This window comes from Eriocheir sinensis, chromosome 3, assembly GCF_024679095.1.
Source record: "Eriocheir sinensis breed Jianghai 21 chromosome 3, ASM2467909v1, whole genome shotgun sequence".
NCBI classification, from domain to species: domain Eukaryota; kingdom Metazoa; phylum Arthropoda; class Malacostraca; order Decapoda; family Varunidae; genus Eriocheir; species Eriocheir sinensis.
The window spans coordinates 8,868,291-8,892,396 of record NC_066511.1 but is presented as its reverse complement, the minus strand read 5'-3'; the positions used below and the strand labels follow the sequence as shown (position 1 = coordinate 8,892,396).

At 37.4% G+C, this 24,106-nt stretch overlaps 1 protein-coding gene across 1 annotated transcript; it reads left to right on the top strand.

Annotated features, from left to right (window-relative positions):
- On the top strand, nucleotides 1–23,480 carry LOC127004573 (myosin heavy chain, non-muscle-like; the record flags this gene model as incomplete). Its single annotated transcript, XM_050872442.1, is given in 10 exon segments — nucleotides 1–590; nucleotides 785–1,143; nucleotides 2,501–2,672; nucleotides 5,112–5,582; nucleotides 6,018–6,164; nucleotides 6,858–7,064; nucleotides 9,239–9,394; nucleotides 10,072–10,235; nucleotides 19,030–19,164; nucleotides 20,694–23,480. Coding segments are annotated over 10 exon segments (2,528 nt in total), but the record flags the coding sequence as incomplete, so codon positions are not given.
- Between the last annotated feature and the right edge of the window lie 626 nt (nucleotides 23,481–24,106).

The following is a 24,106-nucleotide window of genomic DNA, read 5'->3' as shown; positions in this document are numbered from 1 at the left end:
AAGAGCTAGCATCTCTCAAGAAGAGCCTTGAAGATGACCAGACAACTCATGAGCAGCAGATTTCTGAACTGAGACAAAAGCATTCCCATGCTATTGAAAACCTTAATGTTGAAATTGACCAACTTAAGAAGATGAAGAGTGGCTTAGATAAATCCAAGAATCAGCTGGAGGCTGAGAATGCAGACTTGGCTAATGAGTTGCGTAGCATTACCAGCAGCAAGCAGGAAAGTGAAAAGAAGCGCAAACAATGCGAAGCCATTATCTCAGACTTGCAAGTGAAAATTGCTGAATCAGAGCGCAGCCGTACAGACCATCAGGAACGACTCACGCGGTTAGAGCAAGAGCTAATTGCTGCTAACCTGGCCATGGAGGAAGCTGATTCCAGAGCTGTGTCAGCCAACAACCAGCTCAAGAACCTGGAGTCGCACATGCAGGAGACCCAGGGTCTGCTGGAGGAAGAGACACGACAGAAGCTGAACCTCAATTCTCGCGTTCGAGCACTGGAACAGGAAAAGGATCATCTTCAAGAAGCTCTTGATGAAGAGGAGGGAGCTAAGCGAAATCTGGAAAAGCAGGTTGCCACACTACAGGTGAGATCTCAAGCGGGAATGTTAACCATGAGCATTGTTATCTTTAGATGATTGTATTTGCAACAATAATTTATTGTCTGGTGTTATATATGTTGAATGATTAGAAAATAGTTAATCCTAGTCACAGATTTGTTAATTTTTTCTTGAAATTACTTATCCAGTTTGTACAACCTCATGTGCTTCTTAACCCACAGGTTCAGCTAAGTGAAGCCAAAAAGAAGGCAGAGGAGGAGTCTGGCAATGCACAGCAGTTAGAGGAAACACGTAAGCGGCAGATGAAGGAGCTGGAGGAACTGCGTGCCCGTTTAGCTGAGCTGGAGTCTGCCAATGAAAAATTGGAAAAGAGCAAGAGAAAGCTTCAGGCTGAGCTGGAGGATGCCCAAGTAGACATTGATGCGAACCGGGCCAAGGTGGTTGAGTTGGAAAAGAAACAGCGTAACTTTGACAAATTGTTGAGTGAGGAGAAGAACAACTATGAGCGGTGCCAGCAGGAGAAGGAGAATGCAGAACGAGAAGCTAGAGAAAAGGAGACAAGGATTCTTTCCCTCAACAGGTAAGAGGAGAGAGATAAGCAAAGTAACAGCAAGAAAAATGGGAGAAAGGACTGATTCGAGTCTCATAAACAATGTGAAACTATTTTCTCAATAGCATATACTCAAAGCTCTAAAGGAAAGTTACGGGAGAAATTAATGAGTAAATGTAAGGACAAAACATGGCATATTTCTGTGTATTTATATATCTCTTCTCAGTTTTATTTTTTCTCTGACTGCCTTCTTGTGTCTGTATCTATTTTTTCCTGTCTCAGTTCATCCATTTCATGATTTTTTATTTATTTATTTATTTTTTTTTTTTATTTATTTATTTATTTATTTATTTATTTATTTATTTATTTATTTATTTATTTTATTTTTTTTATAGCTCTAATGCTATTCCCTCCAGGAACTTTTCCTGGAATGCAAGGCATGTCAGAAGAGTGTTTTAAGTTTCCTTATTCATATATTCATTTTTTCAGTACTGTAATTAACCCATCTTACCAAACCAGTACATATTTCCATTATGGAATCCATGCTATCCTTTCTTTATATAAACTTACATGCCCTTTTTGAATAGTTGGACCCCTTCTGTGCCTTGAAGCTTCTCACTTCTTCCAGCTCCCCCGTAAGACTGCTGGGTATCACAAAATAACTGCCGTACTTTAGTTGCCCCACTTACAAAGACAGTTAATTTACTGTTACTGCATTCACTCTTAGTTCCCCCCTTCCTTTTTTTTATGTGCTGCCAACAACACTGGTTGGCTTTCTTGAGGGACCTCTTGGACGACCCAAGTCTATTAGTGGTGCAGGCGAGTTTATTTATACAGGCTGCCATAATGTATGACTTGCTTGGCCCATGCCCCCCACCCCACCCCACCACCAACACCACCAACACCAACACCTGTACTCCTCTTGACCTAAGTCACTGAAGTTAGGGTTGATTGAAGATGTGGACAGCATATGGGTAATCTTCCACCACTTGGCATTGGTTGAAAATTGTCAACATCTTGTTGTGGGACTTAAACATGTCTTCAGGATCACCATGTCCAAACTGACTACTCAGCCCCTACCTCCCCTACCAAACCCATTCACTACTCTACAACTCACTCTTGCATGGCCAGCGGAATAATCTCATCCACAAGCAGACTTAGAGACTAGGTCACTACATTCACATTAACTTTTGCACAGCCATCCCCAACTCCTGCCATTATCTCTCATAGACTCGTATATGTCTAAGGTACCACAACCCCACCCCACCCTCCTACCTTACTCCTATACTTATCCTAAAATGCATGACAGATTGTAAGTAATTGGTTAATAGAAGCTCTGTGTTAATTAATTGTGTTCTCATTTAACTCCCCCTTCCTCATTCTCTAGAACACTGGAGGAGTACATGGAACGCATTGAGGACCTGGAGACTGGCAAGAAGAGGTTACAGCTTGAGCTGGATGACTTGGTCTCCACACGAGGCACAGCAGACAAGAATGTGCATGAGTTGGAGAAGGCTAAGCGTGCCCTTGAATCACAGCTCACAGAACAGAAGACTCAGGTGAGTGCACAAGTCTTTATAATTTGGAAGAAATGGCAATAGTTGTGTGGCAAAGAATGTGAAAGATCTTTATATTCCCAAGAGTAGCCCTGAACACAAGGCACATTACAAGCAGATAACAAACACTTATCGTAGGTTAATTATTGTAGGCATCCCCCTTCATGTAATGCTTTTGGCAAAATGGTCAAATAAAGAAATAGTAAGGTTTTAGAGTGTGGCAGATGATTACTTTGCACATCCTTTGAATTTATATGTAAAGCTTGGTTACTAACTGTTAGGAATTAACGGCCATAGTATTAATCTCCCCCATCCCCTTTACCTTCCCTTCCCTTCCCTTCCCTTTTCCTTGGCTGTGAACCGGAGTATTAAATGTCCCTGCGTGGTTGGGGTTGTTAAATACTACTCGAGAGAGAGCGGACAGGGTCGAAAAAGTGTTGACTCCACGGGGTGAAAAGCAGGACATCTTCAGCTTCCCCTTCGTATATTTCATAAATAAATAGTGTTCTATTTGTTATTATAGAAGGAAATATATTTATAAGTATCAGAATATTTTTATGACTGATTTTATATTGCAAACTGCTGAAGTTAATATATTTTTTTTAGTTTGTAAAGACTGGTGTTCCCATTTGATTGTAAACATACAGCAGCACAGACTGGATGCCCATCAGTACATGTCCAATAATATTACTCAGTGGGATATTTTGATCATCAGAGTAGGATTTTATGCCTGAGAAAAGTGATGATGTTGTGCTGGAGGTAAATAGAAGTAATGTTAAAAAGTTTCTTGACATATCTCCTTGAAGTATCTTTCACTCATGCACAAGTGTTTAGTAACTGAAACATCAGTTGCCTCACCCATAATTAGAGAAAATGGGGTGTGCTGTATGTCTTTGATTAAGCTATCACGAAGGATATACAACATTGCTGAGAATACTACTACACTTTGTTCTATAAAGTTTCATAATGTACAAGAAGTAATTTTTTCCTGAAGATTCCTTTATAATTGTCCCCCAAAATGGCAGGAAACAGCAGATTCATGACTAAATATGGCATTTTTATGGCAACACTTAACATGTGCCAGAAAAAAGGGCATTTGTTTGAGACCACCGAGATTTAAGGGGAAAAAAAAAATGACATGACCTGGCAACCCCAGTGTGGCTGCCCGCGTGTGTGTGACAAGTCATGGATACCAACCTATCTCATAAATTAACTTATCCGTGTTACTTGTTACTTACTTGTAAATCAACTACATTATTTTTTTCTATTTTATGATATATAATGTATATGAATACAATGGTGTGTGAAAAATGCCTTATTTATCTCGTTTTCTGTAATTATTGGTTTGAAAGTGCTGCCAACATTATTATGACCTGCAGATTGGTCTTGGTCTAGCCCGCATATCTTCCCCGGGGCTTATAGCTACCCCAGACCCGCGTATGGGAACGGGGACGGGAAGGGAAAGGGAAAGACTAATACTACGGCCGTAAGGGTTGTCTAGGAAGTGAGCTGGGATCTGAAAGCGAAGCTGAGCAGCCGTGGGTAATTGGGTGGTTGAGTTGTTCCTCAATAAAGGCAATACTGCACTGCCCAGAAGTTGCATTAGTAATCAACTCTTTAGTAATTTACCCTAAAGGCATGACTGCTAAATAAAGTGAGATTAATATATGCCATTAAGTAAAATAACTTAATGAAATTAGCAGTTGCTATTGGAACATGCTTCGAACCATGTAAAGAATATTCCCAGGGAAATTACTGGCGTCCGGCTACACAAGGGCACTCATTTTTGCCCCGCGCATCGAGTCAGCTGTGAGACACAGTCGTGGTAACACCAGTCTTACACAGTCTGCTGTCGAACAGAGCAAGCAACATGGCCGTCAACATATTAACATTACATTACTACTGGCTGGCTTACATTGCCAACCCTTCAGTCAACCTTAACTGAAAACCCCTCCAAACATAAGTATACCTTAAATCTTGTACCTTTAGGCCTATGAGGAGAGTTATTTAAGGTGGTACCTGGGAGGAAGGTACTTGTATGTTGCAGGTGAGTCGGTGTAGTAAGGTTTTGGTCATACCTGTTTGTTGTGAAAGAATAAATTCGCATCATAACAAGGCATCTGCTTCTAATTAAAAAAAAAATGAATAGAAAAGTAAAATGGGAAAGGTATATGATGAAGACTTGCATATTTAGGATTTGATAAAAAAAGTTTCATAGTTTTGAGACTACTGGTTTTAACCATTATGGATAGATGGGGTAACTTTGAAAATGAGAACTAAAGTGTTAAAAAAGAAAAGGCTAAATTGCAGAAAAGTGGGTAGTTGGTAAAGGGAAGGAAAAATTTATTTTAGGTTAAAAAATCAATCTGTTAGCAAAGAAGCAAACTAAATATCTTTCACAATGGACCATCCAGTTCATATATGAATCTTTTATCTCAATAGATTGAGGAGCTTGAGGATGAGCTCCAGCTGACAGAGGATGCCAAGCTGCGTCTAGAGGTCAACATGCAGGCCATGAAGGCTCAGTTCGAGCGTGACCTCAATGCCCGGGAGGAACAAGGTGAGGAGAAGCGACGAGGCCTACTGAAGCAGCTGCGTGAGTTGGAAGCGGAGTTAGAAGAGGAGCGGAAACAGCGTACAGCTGCTGTCACTGCCCGCAAGAAGCTGGAGGGTGACCTGAAAGACATGGAAGGTCAGTTGGAGATGAACAGCAAGATGAAGGACGATGCTCTCAAGCAGATGAAGAGGGCTGGAGCACAGGTGAAGGAATACCAGCGTGAGGCTGAAGAAAGCCGGCTAGCAAGGGAGGAAACTGTTTCGCAGTACAAAGAACTTGAGCGAAAGATGAAGGTGATGGAGACTGAACTGCTACAGTACCAGGAGGATCTAAGTTCTGCTGAGCGGGCCCGCAAGGTATGTTTCAAGACCATTATTTTCACTACCTCTTCTTATTGCAAATCTCATCAATATCATATTGCTTCTCCTTTTATATCTTGATCTAATCTTGTTATTATTCGGTTTGAACTTCCTTGCCATTTTTAATATGAAAGAAAATCTTCTGTATTCCTCAGTGTAGTAATGTACAACTTAAAGGCACCCAGCTTTGATGTTAGAGCTAAGTTTTAGAAATGGTTGTGTCAGATTCTTTTTACCTTGAGCACCATTAATAAATTTCATGGATGCATGCTTATATTGAACAGATGATTGCAAATTGCATTGCTTGTGACAACCAAGGGTGTTCTAGGATGGTAAGACGTTGCAGAGGTCAGACAACTTATCGAGAGAATTTGTCGTAAAAAGGTTTATTATGAGTCATTTGGTATTAATTGTATGCATTAATTTTTACAGAATGCAGAAACAGAGAGAGATGAGCTGCAAGAAGAGCTTACCCAGTATACCTCTAAGGTTACACTTGGTGCAGATGAGAAGAAGAGACTTGAAGTACGCATCTCCACTCTTGAAGAAGAGCTGGAAGAGGAACAGAGCAATGTAGAGGTAAGCCTCTTTTTGAGGAATTGGGTTTGAGTCCTTGATGATGTTCGTCAATTAATTCTCAAAGAGATAATGTGTTATGAGATATTCTTCAATACCATGTAATATAGTTAAGCTGTCTTGATATATATATATATATATATATATATATATATATATATATATATATATATATATATATATATATATATATATATATTTTTTTATTTTTATTTTTTCTCTCCAGCTCTTGTATTGATTATCTTGTTTTATATTCAATATCCCAGTGCATATAACACACTCTCAGTATAAGGAAAATCAGGAAACAAAGTAAATTTGTTTCTTCTGAAGAGGTTTGCTATTTGGTATTTTTGTTCCACTTAATAGATTTTTCATTCATTACTCATGATATAACTGAAATGCCATCCAGTCACTCTACATTCAAATGGCTGAAATGTTTGAGAAAGGCAACCTAGACTGTGGTGAACTGCTAGGATGACAGGACAGCAGTAGCTTTAGGATGAAGGAATTTGAGTGACAGGTGCAAAATCATGATTTAGCCAGCTCAGGATTATAGAATTTCCAATGAACATATGTATCTTAAGTACATGTAATTACTGTGAAGTGTAAAGTGTTGAATAAACATTCACCGAAAAGATTTGAAGATATCAAGGAACACTCATTCGGAATCTACTGAAGCTTATTCTCTTATAATAGGTTTTGATGGACAAGATGCGGAAGAACCAGATCTCAATGGAACAGCTACAGACAGACTATAACACCGAGAAATCTTCTGTGGTGAAGCTTGAAGGCCAACGGTCCATGCTGGAGAGGCAGAACAAGGAGCTGAAGGCCAAGCTGGCTGAGCTGGAGTCTGAAATTCGCTCTAAGACTAAGGCCACCATTGCAGCTTTAGAAACAAAGGTATGCAGTTTTTTTATCATTTATTTTTTATTTTATTTATTTATTTATTTATTTATTTATTATTATTTTTTTTTTCATTTATTTATTTATTTATTTTTTTTTTTTATATATAAAGTTAGGCTTTTTATCTGTGTCTCCACTTTCATACATGCTTTCTCTATTCTCTCCATCGCATTGTGACTCACCACATGCACCTTGTCATTTCCACTGTGTATTTGAGATTTATGTGCTACATTCCATATCCACATCTCTGATGCATATAAGAATCTTTTTAGTCAGATATTTCTTGGAAAATATTGACACTTTCCCGATATATAAAGGGAAATTTATGAATTTATGATTCTATTGTAATTGTTCAGTTACTAACATTTTTTTATGAAAATAAAAGATATCCAAGTAACTTTTAGACATTTGAAATTTACAGTACAAAGGATTCAAATCGTAAACAATTTAGATTTGGTTTAGATTGTGGAAAGTGTTGTCTGACTTGGTTGTAAAGTGTGGGACTCAGAATGGAGTGTTGTGTTGGAGAAAGCCTCTAGACCAGTGGTTCCCAACCAGGGGTCCATATTTTAATTATTTTTAAATTTATTGTACTGGAATTAAGAGACATGCAGCTCAGAATAAAATTCACACTACTGTACACAATCCTTAAAACTGAATGCTTAAATGCTAAAATTGCTCTACATTAGCTAATGGTACCAGGGGTGTCAAACTCATGGCCCACATGACAAATTTGGCCCTTGGGATGATCATGAGTGGCCCGATGAACCTATTTCGTTGTAGGGGTCCACGGTTGATAAAGGGACTGGTAAAGGGGGAATGGGACAAAAAGGTTGGGAACCACTGCTCTAGACCCTCATAGTGTAGAAAAGGAGAGATGTAGTCTAATTATATGCTCTAAGAAGGATTGGTATGAAGTAGAAGCTGCTAAAATTACCCTTCTAACAATAAAATAATTTAAGGATGAGTATTGTCATGGATATGTGAATGTTAGCTGAGAGCTAAATATGTAAAAGAGTTTGGTGAAGATTGTTAACAGTGAAGGAACTGGAAATATTGTTAAAACCGTAGTGACCAGTTTTATAAGAACAGTAACAGGAGTGGCTCGTTTCCTTATTTTGTAGGGTTAGGATGTTGAGTGAATGAAACAGGATGTCCAGTACGCTTGGGAGAAGACTGTAAAAAAATAGGTGTTGAAGTTCCTGATAAACATGGGAGCATGAAAAAAAAAAAAGTAGAGGGAGAAAGGACAGATCAGAGTTAATGGAAAGAATTACTCTGAACAAAAATTTGGGAAATGAAAGTAAAGATGAAATTTAGAAATATCATAAGTCCTGATTTATGCCTCAGAAGAGGTATGGAGTAAAGCATTGAATTTAAAATAACTACAGTGCCTTTAATGAAGACTAAAATTAGAGACATTCTATGTATTATGATAGCAAATGAAAATTAATGAGAAAATGTTATGAATTGGTCAATTTAGCATGTGGCCTGGGTGCAGGGTGAACAAATCATTGGGATTTCATGTCATATTTAATTTTTTGGGAGGGGTTGGGGAGACAAGCATTAAGGTATATATTAGAATGGAGAATTACATGGGAAAGATGGCAAAAGGTATGAAGTAGACCATGTAAGGATAGTGAATGAAGAGGTAGAGTTTAACCCACCCCACCAATTCCCCAGCCCCCGGCACTTTTCCTTTTTTTTTTTTTTTTTTTTTTTTTTATGTAAGAAATGCTAAAAAAAAGTCATGAAAGTGTCAAAAAAGTGAAAAAAATGACATCTGAGTCGTGTGTGTTGTGTCTGTCAGAATGTATATGTACGACGCCAACGCTGGGAAGGTGACTCAGCCTGTGTCGTACATGTACGACGCCAACGCTGTGAGGGTTAAAACCTTCAGTGGGGATGAAATGTACAGTCAAAGTAAAACTTAAGAAAATGTGTTCAAGAATATTACTGAGAAAGAGTGAAGGCATTCATAAAGTGTGGTAATTAGAATATTAGTGACAGGAGCACTTGGGAAGTGCACTTAGATGATATGATACTGAAGATAGAATTGAAAACCATTCATGAAGTGATTTTTATAGAATTTTTTTTAATAGTAATGGGCAAGTTAGAAAATGTTTTAACTCAAAGGTGGCAACATAGATACTATTGTTATGTTCTGCCAGGTATCCAACTTGGAGGAGCAGTTGGAGGTTGAGGCTCGTGACCGGCTGGCTCAGGCCAAGGCCAACCGCAAGCTGGAGAAGAAGCTGAAGGAGCTTGTGATGCAAGTGGAGGATGAGCGACGCCATGCTGACCAGTACAAGGAACAGCTTGATAAGGTGGGTTCCTGAGGTAGAAATTATATTGTAAAAAATGCCATGTACAGTAAGACCTTGGTTTATGAGTGTTCTGATTTTCGAGCAAAATATATATATATATATATATATATATATATATATATATATATATATATATATATATATATATATATATATATATATATATATATATATATATATATATATATATATATATATATATATATATATATATATATATATATATATATATATATATATATATATATATATATATATATATATATATATATATATATATATATATATATATATATATATATATATATATATATATATATATATATATATATATATATATATATATATATATATATATATATATTGGTTTATTGCTCATGTCTGCTTACATTTGCTCTCTAGTGTCTGATCTTTGTGTTTTCAGCACTGCACTCGCAGTTTTGGTTTGCGAGCAAAATTCCAGAATGAATTAAGCTTGTAAACCGAGGTATGACTGTATATTCATTGTACTTAATTTAATTTTAATACAAAAGTAAACATGCTAAGATGAAAACATAATTTATGTGTGTGTATGTGTTCATGTTTGTGTGTTTGTACAGAGAGAGAGAGAGAGAGAGAGAGAGCATTCATTTTTACATGTCAGGGTACTATTTAAAATTTGTTCATGTTTGTTACAGTCCAATGCGCGAGTGAAGCAGCTGAAGCGTACAATGGAGGAGACAGAGGATGAACTTTCTAAGGAGAAAATGCAACGACGCAAGATCCAGCGGGAGGTAGAAGACATGTTAGAGGCACAAGAGGCACAGAACAGGGAAATATCCTCTCTCAAGACCAAACTGAGGTATGGATGCTTGGTTTTACACATGTACACACACACGGATGTCAATAACTTTACTTTTTATCTGATTGCCTTTTTGACCCTGTTTTGAATTCAAGAAGCATTTTATGGGTATTGAAGTCTTGATTATCTCCTCAGGTTTAAACCAGATGATAAAAGTAATTTCAGTACCTGTAAAACTCAAACCAAATTGGACTACAGCCAGAAACTGATTTGATGTTTCATAAAGTGGTGGCTAGTAATTGTTGGAGAGTTAGATGGAGGATGAGAAATGCAATTTATTGTCTTTTTTTATCGTTCTATGAAAGCATAAATTATTTTGATAGAATATGATTAAAGTCATGCAGGGCAACAAGCCATTGAATGACAAGCTAAGGCAGTGGTTTTATAATATACAGGACAATTTAATGCACTGTGACCCTCCAGGAATGAGCACTACATCAGTTCTGCCAGCTGCCAATGGCCCCTTTAAGGGTAGACAGACAAGGGATGCAGGATGAGCAGAATGAGATCTGTTTTTCCCTGAGATGGTGAAGTAGGAAGAGGAGGAGAGAGGAATGGCCTTAGGATTGGATGTGTGAATATGAATGGGATGAAAGAAAAATTACATGATCATTTGAGAGAAAAGCTTACATTTGGAGTGTGGGAACATGGAAATGTTGATGTAAAGGGGTTGTGGAAGTGATGTAAAGGAGTGGCATGGGTAGGAATTAAAGAAGGAAGAGGGAAAGAAGGGTGTGCATTGTGGTCTCCCCAAGAGCATGGACAGAAGTAGATGGTATGGATTATGGGTAGTGTGAGTGACTAGTAAGATAGATATAGTGAAGTATGCTTGGGTGAATGACAGGTAGGAAAAGCAAAAATAAGATCAGATTTTGGAGGATTTAGGTCAATGATTGAAAAGCATTGGAAATGAAAGGAAAAAATTGTGTTAGCAGATAGAAATGTTGGAAGCATGGGATATGAGGATATGATTGGGGAGTGGGGACTAAATGAGAATAGGCAAATCTTTATGGATAGCCTGAAACTTCACTTTGATTATTGCACTATATGTGTGCACAGCATTGTGAATCCATCAAAATTCAAGGGTATTAAAAACCCTGTCCAGTTACTTTAATGAAGTTTAACCGATCGAGACATGGAGATGGGATTCCATGAGCATAGCTAATATCCTGTTTATTACATATAGATATATAAAACACACACACACACACACTGTAGGGCAGGCTCGCTTCACAACTGAGAAGTCCTGGGTTCGATTCCCTGGCAGAGTGGAGACAGATGGGCAATCTCCTTTAATCTGTGCCCCCTGTCCACCCAGCAGTTGATGGGTATCCGGTCTCAGTCGGGGTATGTCCAGTCTCCCAGGTGTGTGTAGGTATGAGGTTTCAGCCATACATAGAAATCTGTCACATGTGAGTTCTGATCTCAGTTGGGGAGGTAGTCTTGAGTGTTTTGTGATCAGATCATAGTAAATTACACACCCGGTAGGCGGAGGTTTTAGCCCCTCTCGGACTGTGATTTTTCCATTGACAAGGAGTGGTTACTGTCCCCCCTTGAGCAAGGGGGATGGGGTGTGTGGTGTGTGAAGGTCCCAGCAGTACTCAAAGATCGACTATAATGAGCTTGCTCTTGTCAGGAGGGTACTTGCTGGTGATTGCGAGTCCAACTCGTGATCAGGCTGTGGAATGAAGTACAGACACATGCACACATACACACACACACACAAAAGAAAAATGATAATTATACGGTACAGCAAAATCTCGCCAATAACAATCGATTCCTGAAAAAATCCATCATTATCAAAAACATTAGTTGTGTGGCATTGAAATACATGTAGAAAATATTGATTGGTGCAGCTACTCAAGGACTTCATCCATTTATCCCATATGAAACCCTCCTAACACTTTCGTAGCAGAAACAATGGGAATCCTAACTGAATTTACATGAGTAATGTAAAACTCGCCCTAAAAGAGTTAGTGAGGTGTTTGGTGTGATGGTTGTTCCAAGGCTTGCTGGAGAATGACACATACACAAACACCTAAGCACATTGCTTGTTCCTTGCACACATGCACCAAGAGAAATAAAGTAGAAAAATTTGGGTCATATACATAACATTTTCATTATATCTGACCTATATGGATTTTTTTTTTTTTTTTTTTTTTTTTTTTTTTTTTTTTTATAGAATAAAAACTATACCCTTTGTTGTTATTATTATTATATTTATTTTTTATTCATTAATTTTTTTTCCATTATGCAGTTCTGCATTTTTCCCTATATATATTTTTTTCTGAGCCCTAACCAGATCAGATGTTGGCATGATGGCTAGCCTTCATCAACTAAAGGTCTCCTTTAAGTTATTCTTGTGTTTTTGTTTACAAAAATATAATGAAGTATCCTCATCCTAGCTCTCGTTTGCCTTGCTCTTGTTCCTTAGAAACAAATCAAAGGGGGATGAGCTATACTGAAGAAAGTATTGCGATTAGCAACAGCATTTGCTGGATTGCAGATTCTTAATGTTTTCTGTGCGATATAACAGCACTGTTGAGGACTATCTTATCTTGGAAACCTATTGTTTTATAAAGGGAAGCTCCTGACACTTTTCTATACATCTTTAATAAACCTAAGATAAAATGGTGAATAGAACTATGCTCTCAGAATACTGCAACCATCGAAGACTACTCCAGTTTTTTAATCATTTGTATATTTTATGGTCCCTATATCCTGAAGTGTTGTGACAGGTGGTTCCTCAGATGCCATTGCAAGATGAACAGAATGTGGTGTTGACATAAAATGTGTGTGTAGCAAAGATCTTTTGCAAGTGCTCTATTTTTCCTATTACAATCTAGGGCTTCTGCCTCTATGGTAATTGCATATCTGCTTCCTGCCATTATTTACTGTAATTACAATCCTCTTGAATTTGACATCAGGCATGTGATTTATGCATATGGATCAGTATTGAATTTTACAGTCTTTAGTATACACATTTGTGTAGACCACATAATTTTGAAAATTTTCTCTACTACAATACAGGGCTTTAACCACTTTGTCAGTTACATAGCTGCTGCCTGCCACTATCTGCAGTGATACTGAGGATTTGGAATTAGTATGTGTATGATATTGCTTATGGTTCAGTGTTAATTCTTTCCATAATTATTTGTACATGCTCAGTATGTACAAATGTTTCATTTGTAGATGCCTTAGTGACTGGAGTGCAGAGGTTGTATACTGATATTGCATCTGGCACTGGTTGGCCCACCTTTTGGTGCCCTTATTACAAAAGATATAGATAACTCAGAAATCAGATCAAGGAAAGAATGACCATAATGATCCAATGGCTTAGAAATTTATTGTACATAGAGACTTTAAAAAAAATGTAGGCTGCAGTTGATTAAATAGAAGTTTTTAAATGGGTAAAGGGGAAAAATAAGAGCAATATAGATACTTATATTGAAACCGTGTAAGAACACAGCAATGCGAGGAAATTGGACAATTTCTGATTCAGAAAGGAAGTAGGCAAAAACTGATCAATAAATGGCAGATGGGTGGTATAAACTAACCTTGATATGTAGTTGGTGCAAAGACAATTGAAAGTTGAATTGAGGTTAGATATTTTTATGAATGGGGAGGGGAGTTGCTGAATAACCCACTCTCAGAAGCTTTCATTATGTAGACTGCCTGGCCTTTTATAGTATCTTGTGTACATTTATAGAGCTAATTTTGAAAAATGATAATTGTTATTTGGGAAACATTCTTGTACTTAATTTTTAGCTGCTCTTGTTGTCGACATTCACGATGGAAGAAATTCTTCAAAGGTTACAGAGAAGCATTCTTAAAGTATTCTTAGTCTATGTGATTTTAGAATTCCCTGGGTATGTAGTCTGCCTTGCTTCTGTTGAAGTGAATCGTAAAACAGCTTCGTCATTTACTATTAAGAGGCATGCAAAGTATATTGCAAGCTTTCACATCACTGATGAAAGAAAGAGATCGGGCAGTGTCAAGGGCTTCCTGGCTTGTTTCCTTTTTTTTTATATATTTAGATTGATTTGATTATATTATTCCGCTTCAGTATTGCATTTCTTTTGCAGTGGCATCAACAACTTTTGATAAAAAAAGTCATCAGCTTCCTTTTCTATTAATATCTCCATAGCATTGAGATGACCTGTGATTACCACATTTTTTTGTTTTGTTTTTTATTCATCACCTGATTATTAAAATTCCCCTTGGTAGATTACTTGAGTCTATTATGGTTACCATTTCCATACCTTTATACATTTTGTTAGAGGTAGAGAACAGATTTTGCCATAATTTCACATAATTTAAATTAATTGGTACATGCTGCGAATTTGAATGTCAAAGGCAAAGTTGTCGGATAAACATGCTCTATGAACAGTAACAGTTGTATCCATCCTCATTGATGATAAAAATTCCTTATCTTTGGACTTTAGTGACCAGTATTCAGGTTGATATACAGTGCTCTTTACTAGAACATCCATATGGTACACAATCACCAAGTGAAAATTGAAAGCACGCGCACACACACACACACACACACACACTGCCGCCAAGACTGGACGTGTAGGCGAGTGCTCTCCCGACTACCTGTGTAAATAATCGGCTGACTCATTGGCTGCCTGGGTTGTGTTTTGCTGGGGCTGGGCCATGCTTCTGGGTGGGGCCCGTCTCCATTTGAGCTGTTTGTAGGATGAGTGGGAGGGGGGATGATTTGGAATGGAAAACACCAGGAAGAAGAGGGAATGGACACAAAGGAAGAAACGAAGGCCGGATATGTGGATCAGTGACGACGAAAGTGGAGATGAAAGGTACAATCATAGTTTCTCTGGATTTGCCAGTAAGGAATCGGCTATATACAAAAGAATTCTGCTTATGGAAAGGAAACTAGACAAATGGATTTGAATAGTCAGGAGCAGAGACGAGGAGGACATGCAACATAGGGAACTACAAAGGAATCTCCAGTCATGAGTACACAATTTAGAAGACGGAAAAAAAAAATGATTCAAGAAAATGAAGAGTTGAAAGAGAAGTTGGCAAAATATGAAAAAAACGATGAAGGAAGGCCTAGGACTAGCAAGAATGGAAAATGAGGAGCAGAGGGTCAGAGAGGAAGTGTTGGGTAAAATGAAAACCTGGAAAGTTGAACATGAAAAAGCTAATGTAAACCTCAAAGAAGTAATTGAAAAGCAACTGAACGAAGAGAAGGAAAATGTAGAGAAAGAGCTGGTCAAGGCTTTAAAGAAAAACGAAGAGTTAGTAAGAGATGTGGCAGATAAGAAAAAGAGAGTAATAATATTTGCCATGAAGGAGAAGAATATAACGTACAAACCAAAAAGGGAAAAGGAAGAACTAAAATCAGTGAAGGACTTACTGAAGAACTTGAATGATGAAGAACTTCAAAACCTTGAGGAGGAGGTAGAAGATATTGTTTGGCTGGGTCCTTATATCGAAGGGAAAACGAGACCAATAAAATTAAAACTAAAATCCCAGAAGGTAACCGAGGAAATACTGTATAGAACAACTAAACTAAGGAAAGTAGATGAATGTAAGAAAATATATATAAAGAAGAATAGAAATGAAGAAGAAAGGAAAAAATGGAATGAATTGCAATCAGAGGTAAAGGAGAAGAATAGTGCAAGAACAGAAAAGAAAGAAAATAATTTTTTTGGAGAGTTTTGGGAGACAGGGTAAAGAAATGGTATATAGGGGAAAAGCCAAAAGAGAACAGAAACTAGACAAGATTGGAACAACTAAGGGTTTTAGTATGATGTATACCAATGTAAATGGGATAATATCTAGAAAACTGGAACTGCAAGACTACTTATAGGAAAAAGAGCCCAAGATTGTGTGTTTAACAGAAACAAAGCTAAAACAGGTCATTCAAATAGTGTTTAATAATAACTACAATGTATGGATGAAGGATAGGAAGGGTGAAGGTGGTGGAGGAGTGATGATAATGACGAGAAAGGAGTTATTATTGAAGTCAGTAGTATATGGAGAAGGAAAGGTGGAAATAGTGAGTGTTAACCTGGAGAACAAAAACAGAAATGATGATGATAATAGCAACCTATGTACCACCAAGAACAAACTCATGGAACAGAGAAGAATTTGAGACGATCGAAGAAACCATTCAGAGTTTGAGTAGGTTACTCAAAGCAAATAAAAGAGTCTTGTTAGTCGGGGACTTCAACTGCAAGGAGGTAACTTGGGAAACATTCGAAAGTGGAGGTAGTGAGACGGCATGGGGGAAAGATTTCTAAGACTGACTATGGAAAATTTGATGATGCAGTGGGTGACTGAGAACACAAGATACAGGAGTGATGACGAACCAGCGAGACTGGACCTGGTGCTGTCAAAGGGAGTGCAATTGTTAAATGAATTAAGATATGTGTGTCCCATGGGGCAAAGTGATCATGTGATAATGGAGATGGAAACAGAGGAGGATGAATCATATAAAAGAAAAAGGAGAAACTTCAGAAAAGCGAACATAGAAAATCTTAAGAAATATTATGAAAAACTAGACTGGGAAAAGTTAAAGAGAACAAACGAGGTGCAGGAAAGTATGATATTTTTATGGAGACATACGAAACAGGAGTCATGAAATATGTACCATTATATAAACCCAAAGAAAGATTGGTTTAATGCAAGATGTGCAGATGCAAGAGTGACAGACAAAATTCAGGAGAGGGACAGATGGGTTGATTGTGTTTACTTGGACCTAAAGAAGGTGTTCAACAAAGTTCCACATACAAGATTACTACGGAAGTTGGAGAATAAAGGAGGATTGAAAGGGAAAATGAAGAACTGGATGGAAAGTTACTTAAGGGGAAGAGATGAGAACAGTGGTAAAGGACATGAAATCGGAATGGAGAATTATAGAGAGTAGAGTGCCTCAAGGATCGGTATTGGCACCAGTACTTTTCCTAGTATATATAAATGACATGCCAGAGGGAGTAAACAGTTATATGAGCTTGTTCGCAGACGATGCAAAACTGCAAAGACATATAAGAAACAGTAGGGACTGTGAAATTCTGCAAGATGACCTGAACAAGATTTGGAAATGGAGTATTAAATGGGAGATGGAATTCAATGTAAAGAAATGTCATGTAATGGAAATGGGAAAGAGTGATGGGAGACCAAAATGAACATATAAAATGGGAGATGGAGAAATATTAAAGAAAGTTCAAGAAGAGAGAGATCTGGGAGTGACAATACAAGATATTCAACAGCCTGAGAGTCATGTTAATAGGATATTCGGTGATACGTATAAAATGGTGAGAAATATAGGATTAGCATTCCACTACATGGATAAGGATATGATGAAAAAGTTAATAACCACTATGATTAGGCCAAAATTAGAATATGCAGAGGCGGTGTGGTCTCCCCATAAGAAGAAACACAAAAAAAAAAAACTAGAAAGAATACAAAGGATGGCAACAAAAAGTATCGGCGAAGAGTGTGCAAACCTTTAAGGAAAAGTTGGACAAACACAGATATGGAGACGGGACCACACGAGCGTAAGCCCAGGCCCAGTAAAACTACAACTAGGTAAATACACACACAATTGACCTCTCTTCTGGCCACTCCTTCTGTTTGCTTTGTAGGAGCAGCGATAAACGGTCTATATTGTTTTCTTTGTTTATTTCCCCGAAGCGGTCTCCTTTACCCTAAACACACACTTGCACACACACTAACATACTAACTCACTGTATTTATATATTTCTTTATTCACCATTTTTATGTTAGAATAATTTTGTTCCTTTATAATTCTACTGCTGCTTTGCCCAACAGGAGGATGGTCATTATAATAATTACTGCTATCATATATGAACACAATTGACATTTTCAAAAGTTTCAATGAAATTGTTTATGAATGTGATATTGCTGTATTTACTGGTACACTGAGAGTGGGTATTTGGTGTTACAGCAGTAGCAAAGCGACTAGTCATGTGATGAGTAGTCGACGGTCTTTCACCAAGACGACAACCACACCCATTTGCCAAGATGAGCCTGAGGATTAGGGCCTCACTGCCCCGTTGTGGGTATCTAAATTGCGTGGATTTCTGACTGACCATTTTATGTGGCTTTGGTCAGTCTTCTAGTGCTAAAAGCTAAAATATTGCTGCTTTTTATTCCCCCTTGTCTGATCCTATGCACTTTAGTTTGTTGTGTAGCCAATTCCATGCAGAAAATTTGTCATGAGGTGGTTTGGGGGACTTTTCTGTGTTTCATGTTGAAAACATGATAACTGTGAAGTCATGTTAATCCAAGATATGAAATTGTTAAAACAAATGTATTTAAGTAATAATACAGACTCCATCCTGTCTTAAGAGAACAGGATAGTTGATGACGTTGTTTTGGGTGACATGTTCAGATTAGTCCTACATATGTGTTTATTTATTTTTTGCAGTTCCTTTACTTATTTTGAAAGTTAAGACAGTAAAATCTGTCTCAATACTTGCCAAACAGTAGACATATTTTGGGGCCATACTTTTATATTCCCAAATGCTTAAAGAAATCTGATGTAAAACAACATATCAAATGTGACTCAAGCTTATTTATCATTTGCAATTTCTGTATAAGGTTTGGCTTCCAGCTGGTGGCAGGCAGAGCATGTTATACTTATACCGTTGCTGCTTTTGCAAATGCTGTAGCTCTATATGGGGTGTTGAAAGTATGGTTAAGGTTTTAGTATTTGATTAGTAAATTCTATATTAGCTTAGTATTAGTTTCTATTTTTATTATTCTTGGAGCTAATGATGCTCTTTTGTGCCCATTATAGCCAAGCAGAGGCTGAAAAGGTCTTAAACCAAATCACAAAAAGAACGAAACGTGGCCTGTGCAAGCTTACAAAGAACGCCTCGTCATCAAATGTGATTGATCTGGCACAGGACTTGAGTAGCAGCGAGGATGAGAAGTTTGTCTCTTTAGTGTTATCTGCTCGAGTATTGTGTGTGACTGTGTTGAAGTGTGTGAATTGACCCATTTCAGTTTACTGTAGTTGTATTAATTCCTAACACCAAAATATCTCGGAAGGTACAGTCCTGACAGCTCAAAATATTCCTACGAAACAGATCAAAAGTAACCTTAAATAAATTTTTTCTTAACCCTCTCATGCATTGAAAGTTTAATAAGTTTCTGTTATCACTGTGACATGCTTGGAGCTCCCGAGGGGATGTGGTAGGATGGCCTGACAGCATCAGGCAAAATAATTTTTTCTCATCAGTCACCCTTTTTTTTCTTTTCTTTTTTTTTCTGCCATTTTTATACATCATTGGCTTTTTCAATAGACTATTCTGCATTAATAAAAATAAATAAAATAGAATGAACTTTGCTGTCTCCGATTGAATATTGTACAAAGAAAAATGAATACTTACGTTCTCCGCCTCGTGAGTCGACTTTTTAAGTTTCATATACCAATAACAGCAAATGTTTATGAGCTTTTCTATGCTACTATCAGAGTTTTTATATGACCAATAGTTTTTGAGAAAATGGAGGAAAACTGAAACATATTGGAAAATGTATAAGTATATACTTGTTCCTCTTATCACTTCAAATCTACCCATGAAATTGGAGTTATCAATTATGTCATTCAGTAGGCCTAGCTTAGATCTTTGTTGCACCAAATTTTGATGTGATTCTGATAAAAACTTTATTTTGGGCTAGTTTCTGAATTTTTTTGACATGATTCACATAAAAAGCAGAATTGTAGACCATTACATTTTGACAGAATTCACATCATGGTGCGTGAGAGGGTTAATTTCTGTGATCCATTATTAGCTTAGATGGTGTGGGGTTTTTTTTATTTATTTTTTTATTTTATTTTCTTTTTGTATGAACCTAATCATTGCTGCATTTTACTGCATGGCTGTCTCCATCAGGCCACATATAAGTACTGTAGGAGACTATTAAATGCTGAATGGGTGAAATATTTTCTGAGAGTTTTCTGATCCCTTGCAGATACTCCACAAGGAAGAGTCACATGTTAGTATAGACCTAATATTAAGCATGGTAATACACTGTTGCTTAACCTCTTGATGGATATTTCAATTGCTGCAGTGTTGTAATGGTAGACTCTGCCACTATTTTTTTTCTTTGGTAGACTCAGTTACGACTTTTTTTTTTTCATAACACTATCCGAGAAATATTTGCACTACCTCATTAATTAACATATTGCAGTACTCCTTGTGCTTGCCCTTCTGCCTGCTTCATATTTCACCCTTGTGTGTTACACTGTCCTTTTCTAACAATATATTGCTTCTCTGTATAAGTGGCACATCAATTGTTTTATCTACATGAAGCTATAAATGATCTTGATGGCTGTCTAAATTAGCAAAAAAATTTAATAATTTATGTTGTCCTGATGTAGTTGATGTTCCTCATGCCCAGTGTTATCCACAAAGATGTCTTTGCATTTATTGATTATAATTAATCCTGTTCCCCCAGACGTGGTGGAGGAATCAGCTCTCGACTGGAGTACATTGCTGTGAAGCGTGGGTCCATTGCTGCTGCCAGTGATGACTCTCAGAATGCTGATGACTCAGTGGATGGAGAGGAAGATGCTACTAAGTGAAGCAAAATATCTGGTCTGAGCCAACCCTCTGGGAATGGCATCAAGCTTGAATCATCTTAAGTGGGATGTCATTGGGTGGATAAATATACATAAAAATATATATATATTTCTTTTTCTTTGTGTGTTTGTGCTTTGTCAAGATCGGCAGTAAGACTTTTTTTTTTTTTTTTTTTTTTTTTTTTTTTTCCAGACCATATCAAATGAAAACTAAGATAGTGCTGACCAAAAGCACTAGAAAACAGATATATGGTTTTCTATAAAAAATAAGTCCTACCTATGCCAGAAATAAGTTACATGATTGTTACCAAAATATTTGTTCACAGTCATGTTGCAGAGAAATTGACTACACATATATGTTAATATATGACTTCTTGTCTATTTGGATACATTGTTGAATCTGTTGCCATACCATATGTGGAATGTGTGTGTGTGTTTGAGAGAGTGTGAGTGTGTGTGTGTGTGCATGAGAGAGTGTGAGTGTGTGTGTGTGTGCACCCAATGAGCAAAGAGATAAATTGAGACATTCCAGAAAAGAGGGAAGTGGGGGGAGGATGAAATAAGGTGTAGTCATGTTGGCATGCCTGTACTTAATCCTAAAGGGGAGACAGAATGGAGCATCTTTCCATGAGTCATATGAGCACAAAGCAGCCTCCTCACAACTTCTGAGCATGTGTATGATAGAGAGTGAGGAAAAGCTGAGAGGTATGTGCCTTGTAGGTCAGAGTGAGTGAGGGAGTCAGGGAAGAAAACCCAAGCAAGTAGCAGATGGAACTGATGGTTGCCAAGCGACCAGTATCATCAGCTTCATGCTGAGGATCAAGTACATCAGGCTAGTGTTGGAGGGTGAGTGCTGAGTGACCGGCTCAAATCGACTTTGCATTACCCGTTACCCGAACTTGAGATAATACATTACGATCTTGCTTCATCCACTGCAGGAGCAACATAAGTAGCAAAGCTCCAGTGGATGTAACACTGCCACCACAGGCCCTCACATAATATTAGTCATGCGCCTGTGCATGGTATGCCTTTTTTTACTGTCCTAATGGAATTTCATTTGTATTATTACTGTCAGACTAACAATGAATGCTTCCAATTTGCTATTACACTTGTATAGACTTAATTAATATTGAATAAATAACTATTGTCATTAGCTGCCTATGTTTTATTATTATTATTATTATTATTATTATTATTATTATCATCATAATTATTACTACTACTATTACTTGTATAGTTGCCAGAGAGTTTAGTGACAAAAATGTTCTTATACATCCTGTACTACTTTCTTACCCAGAGCTTAATTACAACCATCCATGCCGCAGAATCCGTTTTTCATCCTTCTGTCTTTTAGATGTACACTGGTTGTAACTTTAGTGAATTTATTTATCTTGCAAGTGACCTTAAATACCATACCATGCTCATGATGTATTACAACCTCAGCCTGCAATATGTAATTCCCATTTGTCTAGAAACTATTGCCTTATAGATGTAGTCAAAAGTTAATTTGATATTTATATTCTGATAGTAGACCGTAGGCATCCTTATGATAAGAGTAATGTTGTACAGGATGGTGATAAGAAACAATAGCATTGATGGAAAGAACCGATTTGTGATTTAAGGTATATAAAAGCTTCTATAAGGTGCTTTGTTTTGATATTGCTATATTGCATTTGTTAATTTGAAGTGATGATCAGGTATAGTTAGGTATAGATATAGAATTTTGATTGATAAAAGTTTTCTATAAAAGAGCAGGGTACATCATGCTTACCAGACAATTGAAGGCCACCTTTTGTTCAAGAATCATCAGTTAGAATGCACAAAGTGCAGTCCATGGCAATGATGTGATAGGAAAAGGTTCATGACAACTTACTGATCAAGATCACACACACACACACACACACACCAAAAAAAAAAAAAAAAAAAAAAAAATGTACATATACACACTTGTATGCAGTTGTGGACTTTTAAATAATTCCATATTGGAGAAAAGTGATAAATTCCCCCACAGAAACAAGCCCTCAGTTTGCACCAACCTCTCTTCCTCTTTATGTCTCCACCTCCCACAAATTATTCTGAACATGTCCTCAGTATTCTTGAGGATGTCTGTCAGATGAAACATAGTGGAAACATAGTAGGCCAAATCAAAAGCCATTGGTGTAAATTTAGGACTTGTTTTGTTGGTTAGTTTGGCTCCAGCTCAGTGTATCTGGGGAGAGTGGGAGAGATGAAAAGGGGAACCCAGAACCTTCCATTAGCTTGGAGTGAGACATCCTGCCACCAGAATAGTCTAAGGGGATTGACCGTCCAGTTACTCCTTTGCCATAATGCAGAGCCAAAAGAGAGGGGGGGATACAATTTGGGGGACCCCTGAGGTGTGAAGTTGGTGGTGGTACTGATGTTTTAAGTTCCTATGCTGAGGAAAATGTGCCAAGTGCATCTTTACTTTTTCACATCAGTGAGCCTAGGTAATGAGCCAAAGACAGCAATCAGTGTTAACTTAGGTAATGAAGTCTTTTTGTCACCGACTTTTGGTGGGGGAGAATCTAGTGTCGACAACTGTGCTTAGCACTATTATAATTTATAAAGTAATTAAATTTCCCATATAGTGATTTGTATACTTTGGATGCATTCCAACTGACTGCAATAAATGGCCTTAACAACATTTGTTTTATTAATTTATGGTCATGGGACAACCAGACAACTATTTGTAAGGTTATATATTCTGTGAAGACCCCTTGTGCATTGTTAGATAAACAAGTTGTCAGTCTTGCCACCCTTCTTGCCCATTTTTGCTTTTGGGGTGTGGATATCGGGATCAGGATGAGTTCATGTCAAGCTCAATCAATTTTTAAGTATCTTTCCATTTAATTTAATTTTAACTTCTGCCTCAATATTCTTATAATCTAGCATAAAGATCATGATTTACAGAATTATTTAAGTTTTGTAGCTCCATTTTTTAACAGTTGGTGGGAGGATGTTGCTGGCACAGCACTACCCCAGGCAAGCAAATCTTTGGTTCATGGCCTCAGATTCAGTGAATATCTTTGCCTGGGAAGCCCTCTTCTTCCAAACCTCTTTTGACATCATTTTGAAAACTAGAGGGATAAAGTGTAGGATGTGGATCTCTAGATGCAAGCACTTTTTTATCATTAACCCTTAAAGTGCGGGCTTGTTTTGCCGTATCTGTCCTCCCACGCAGGCATATTCAGGCAAAAACCTACCTCACTTCAGCCTTTTATACTTTAACTCCTACTTAACTCACGTGACTGAATGAAGTATCATTGTA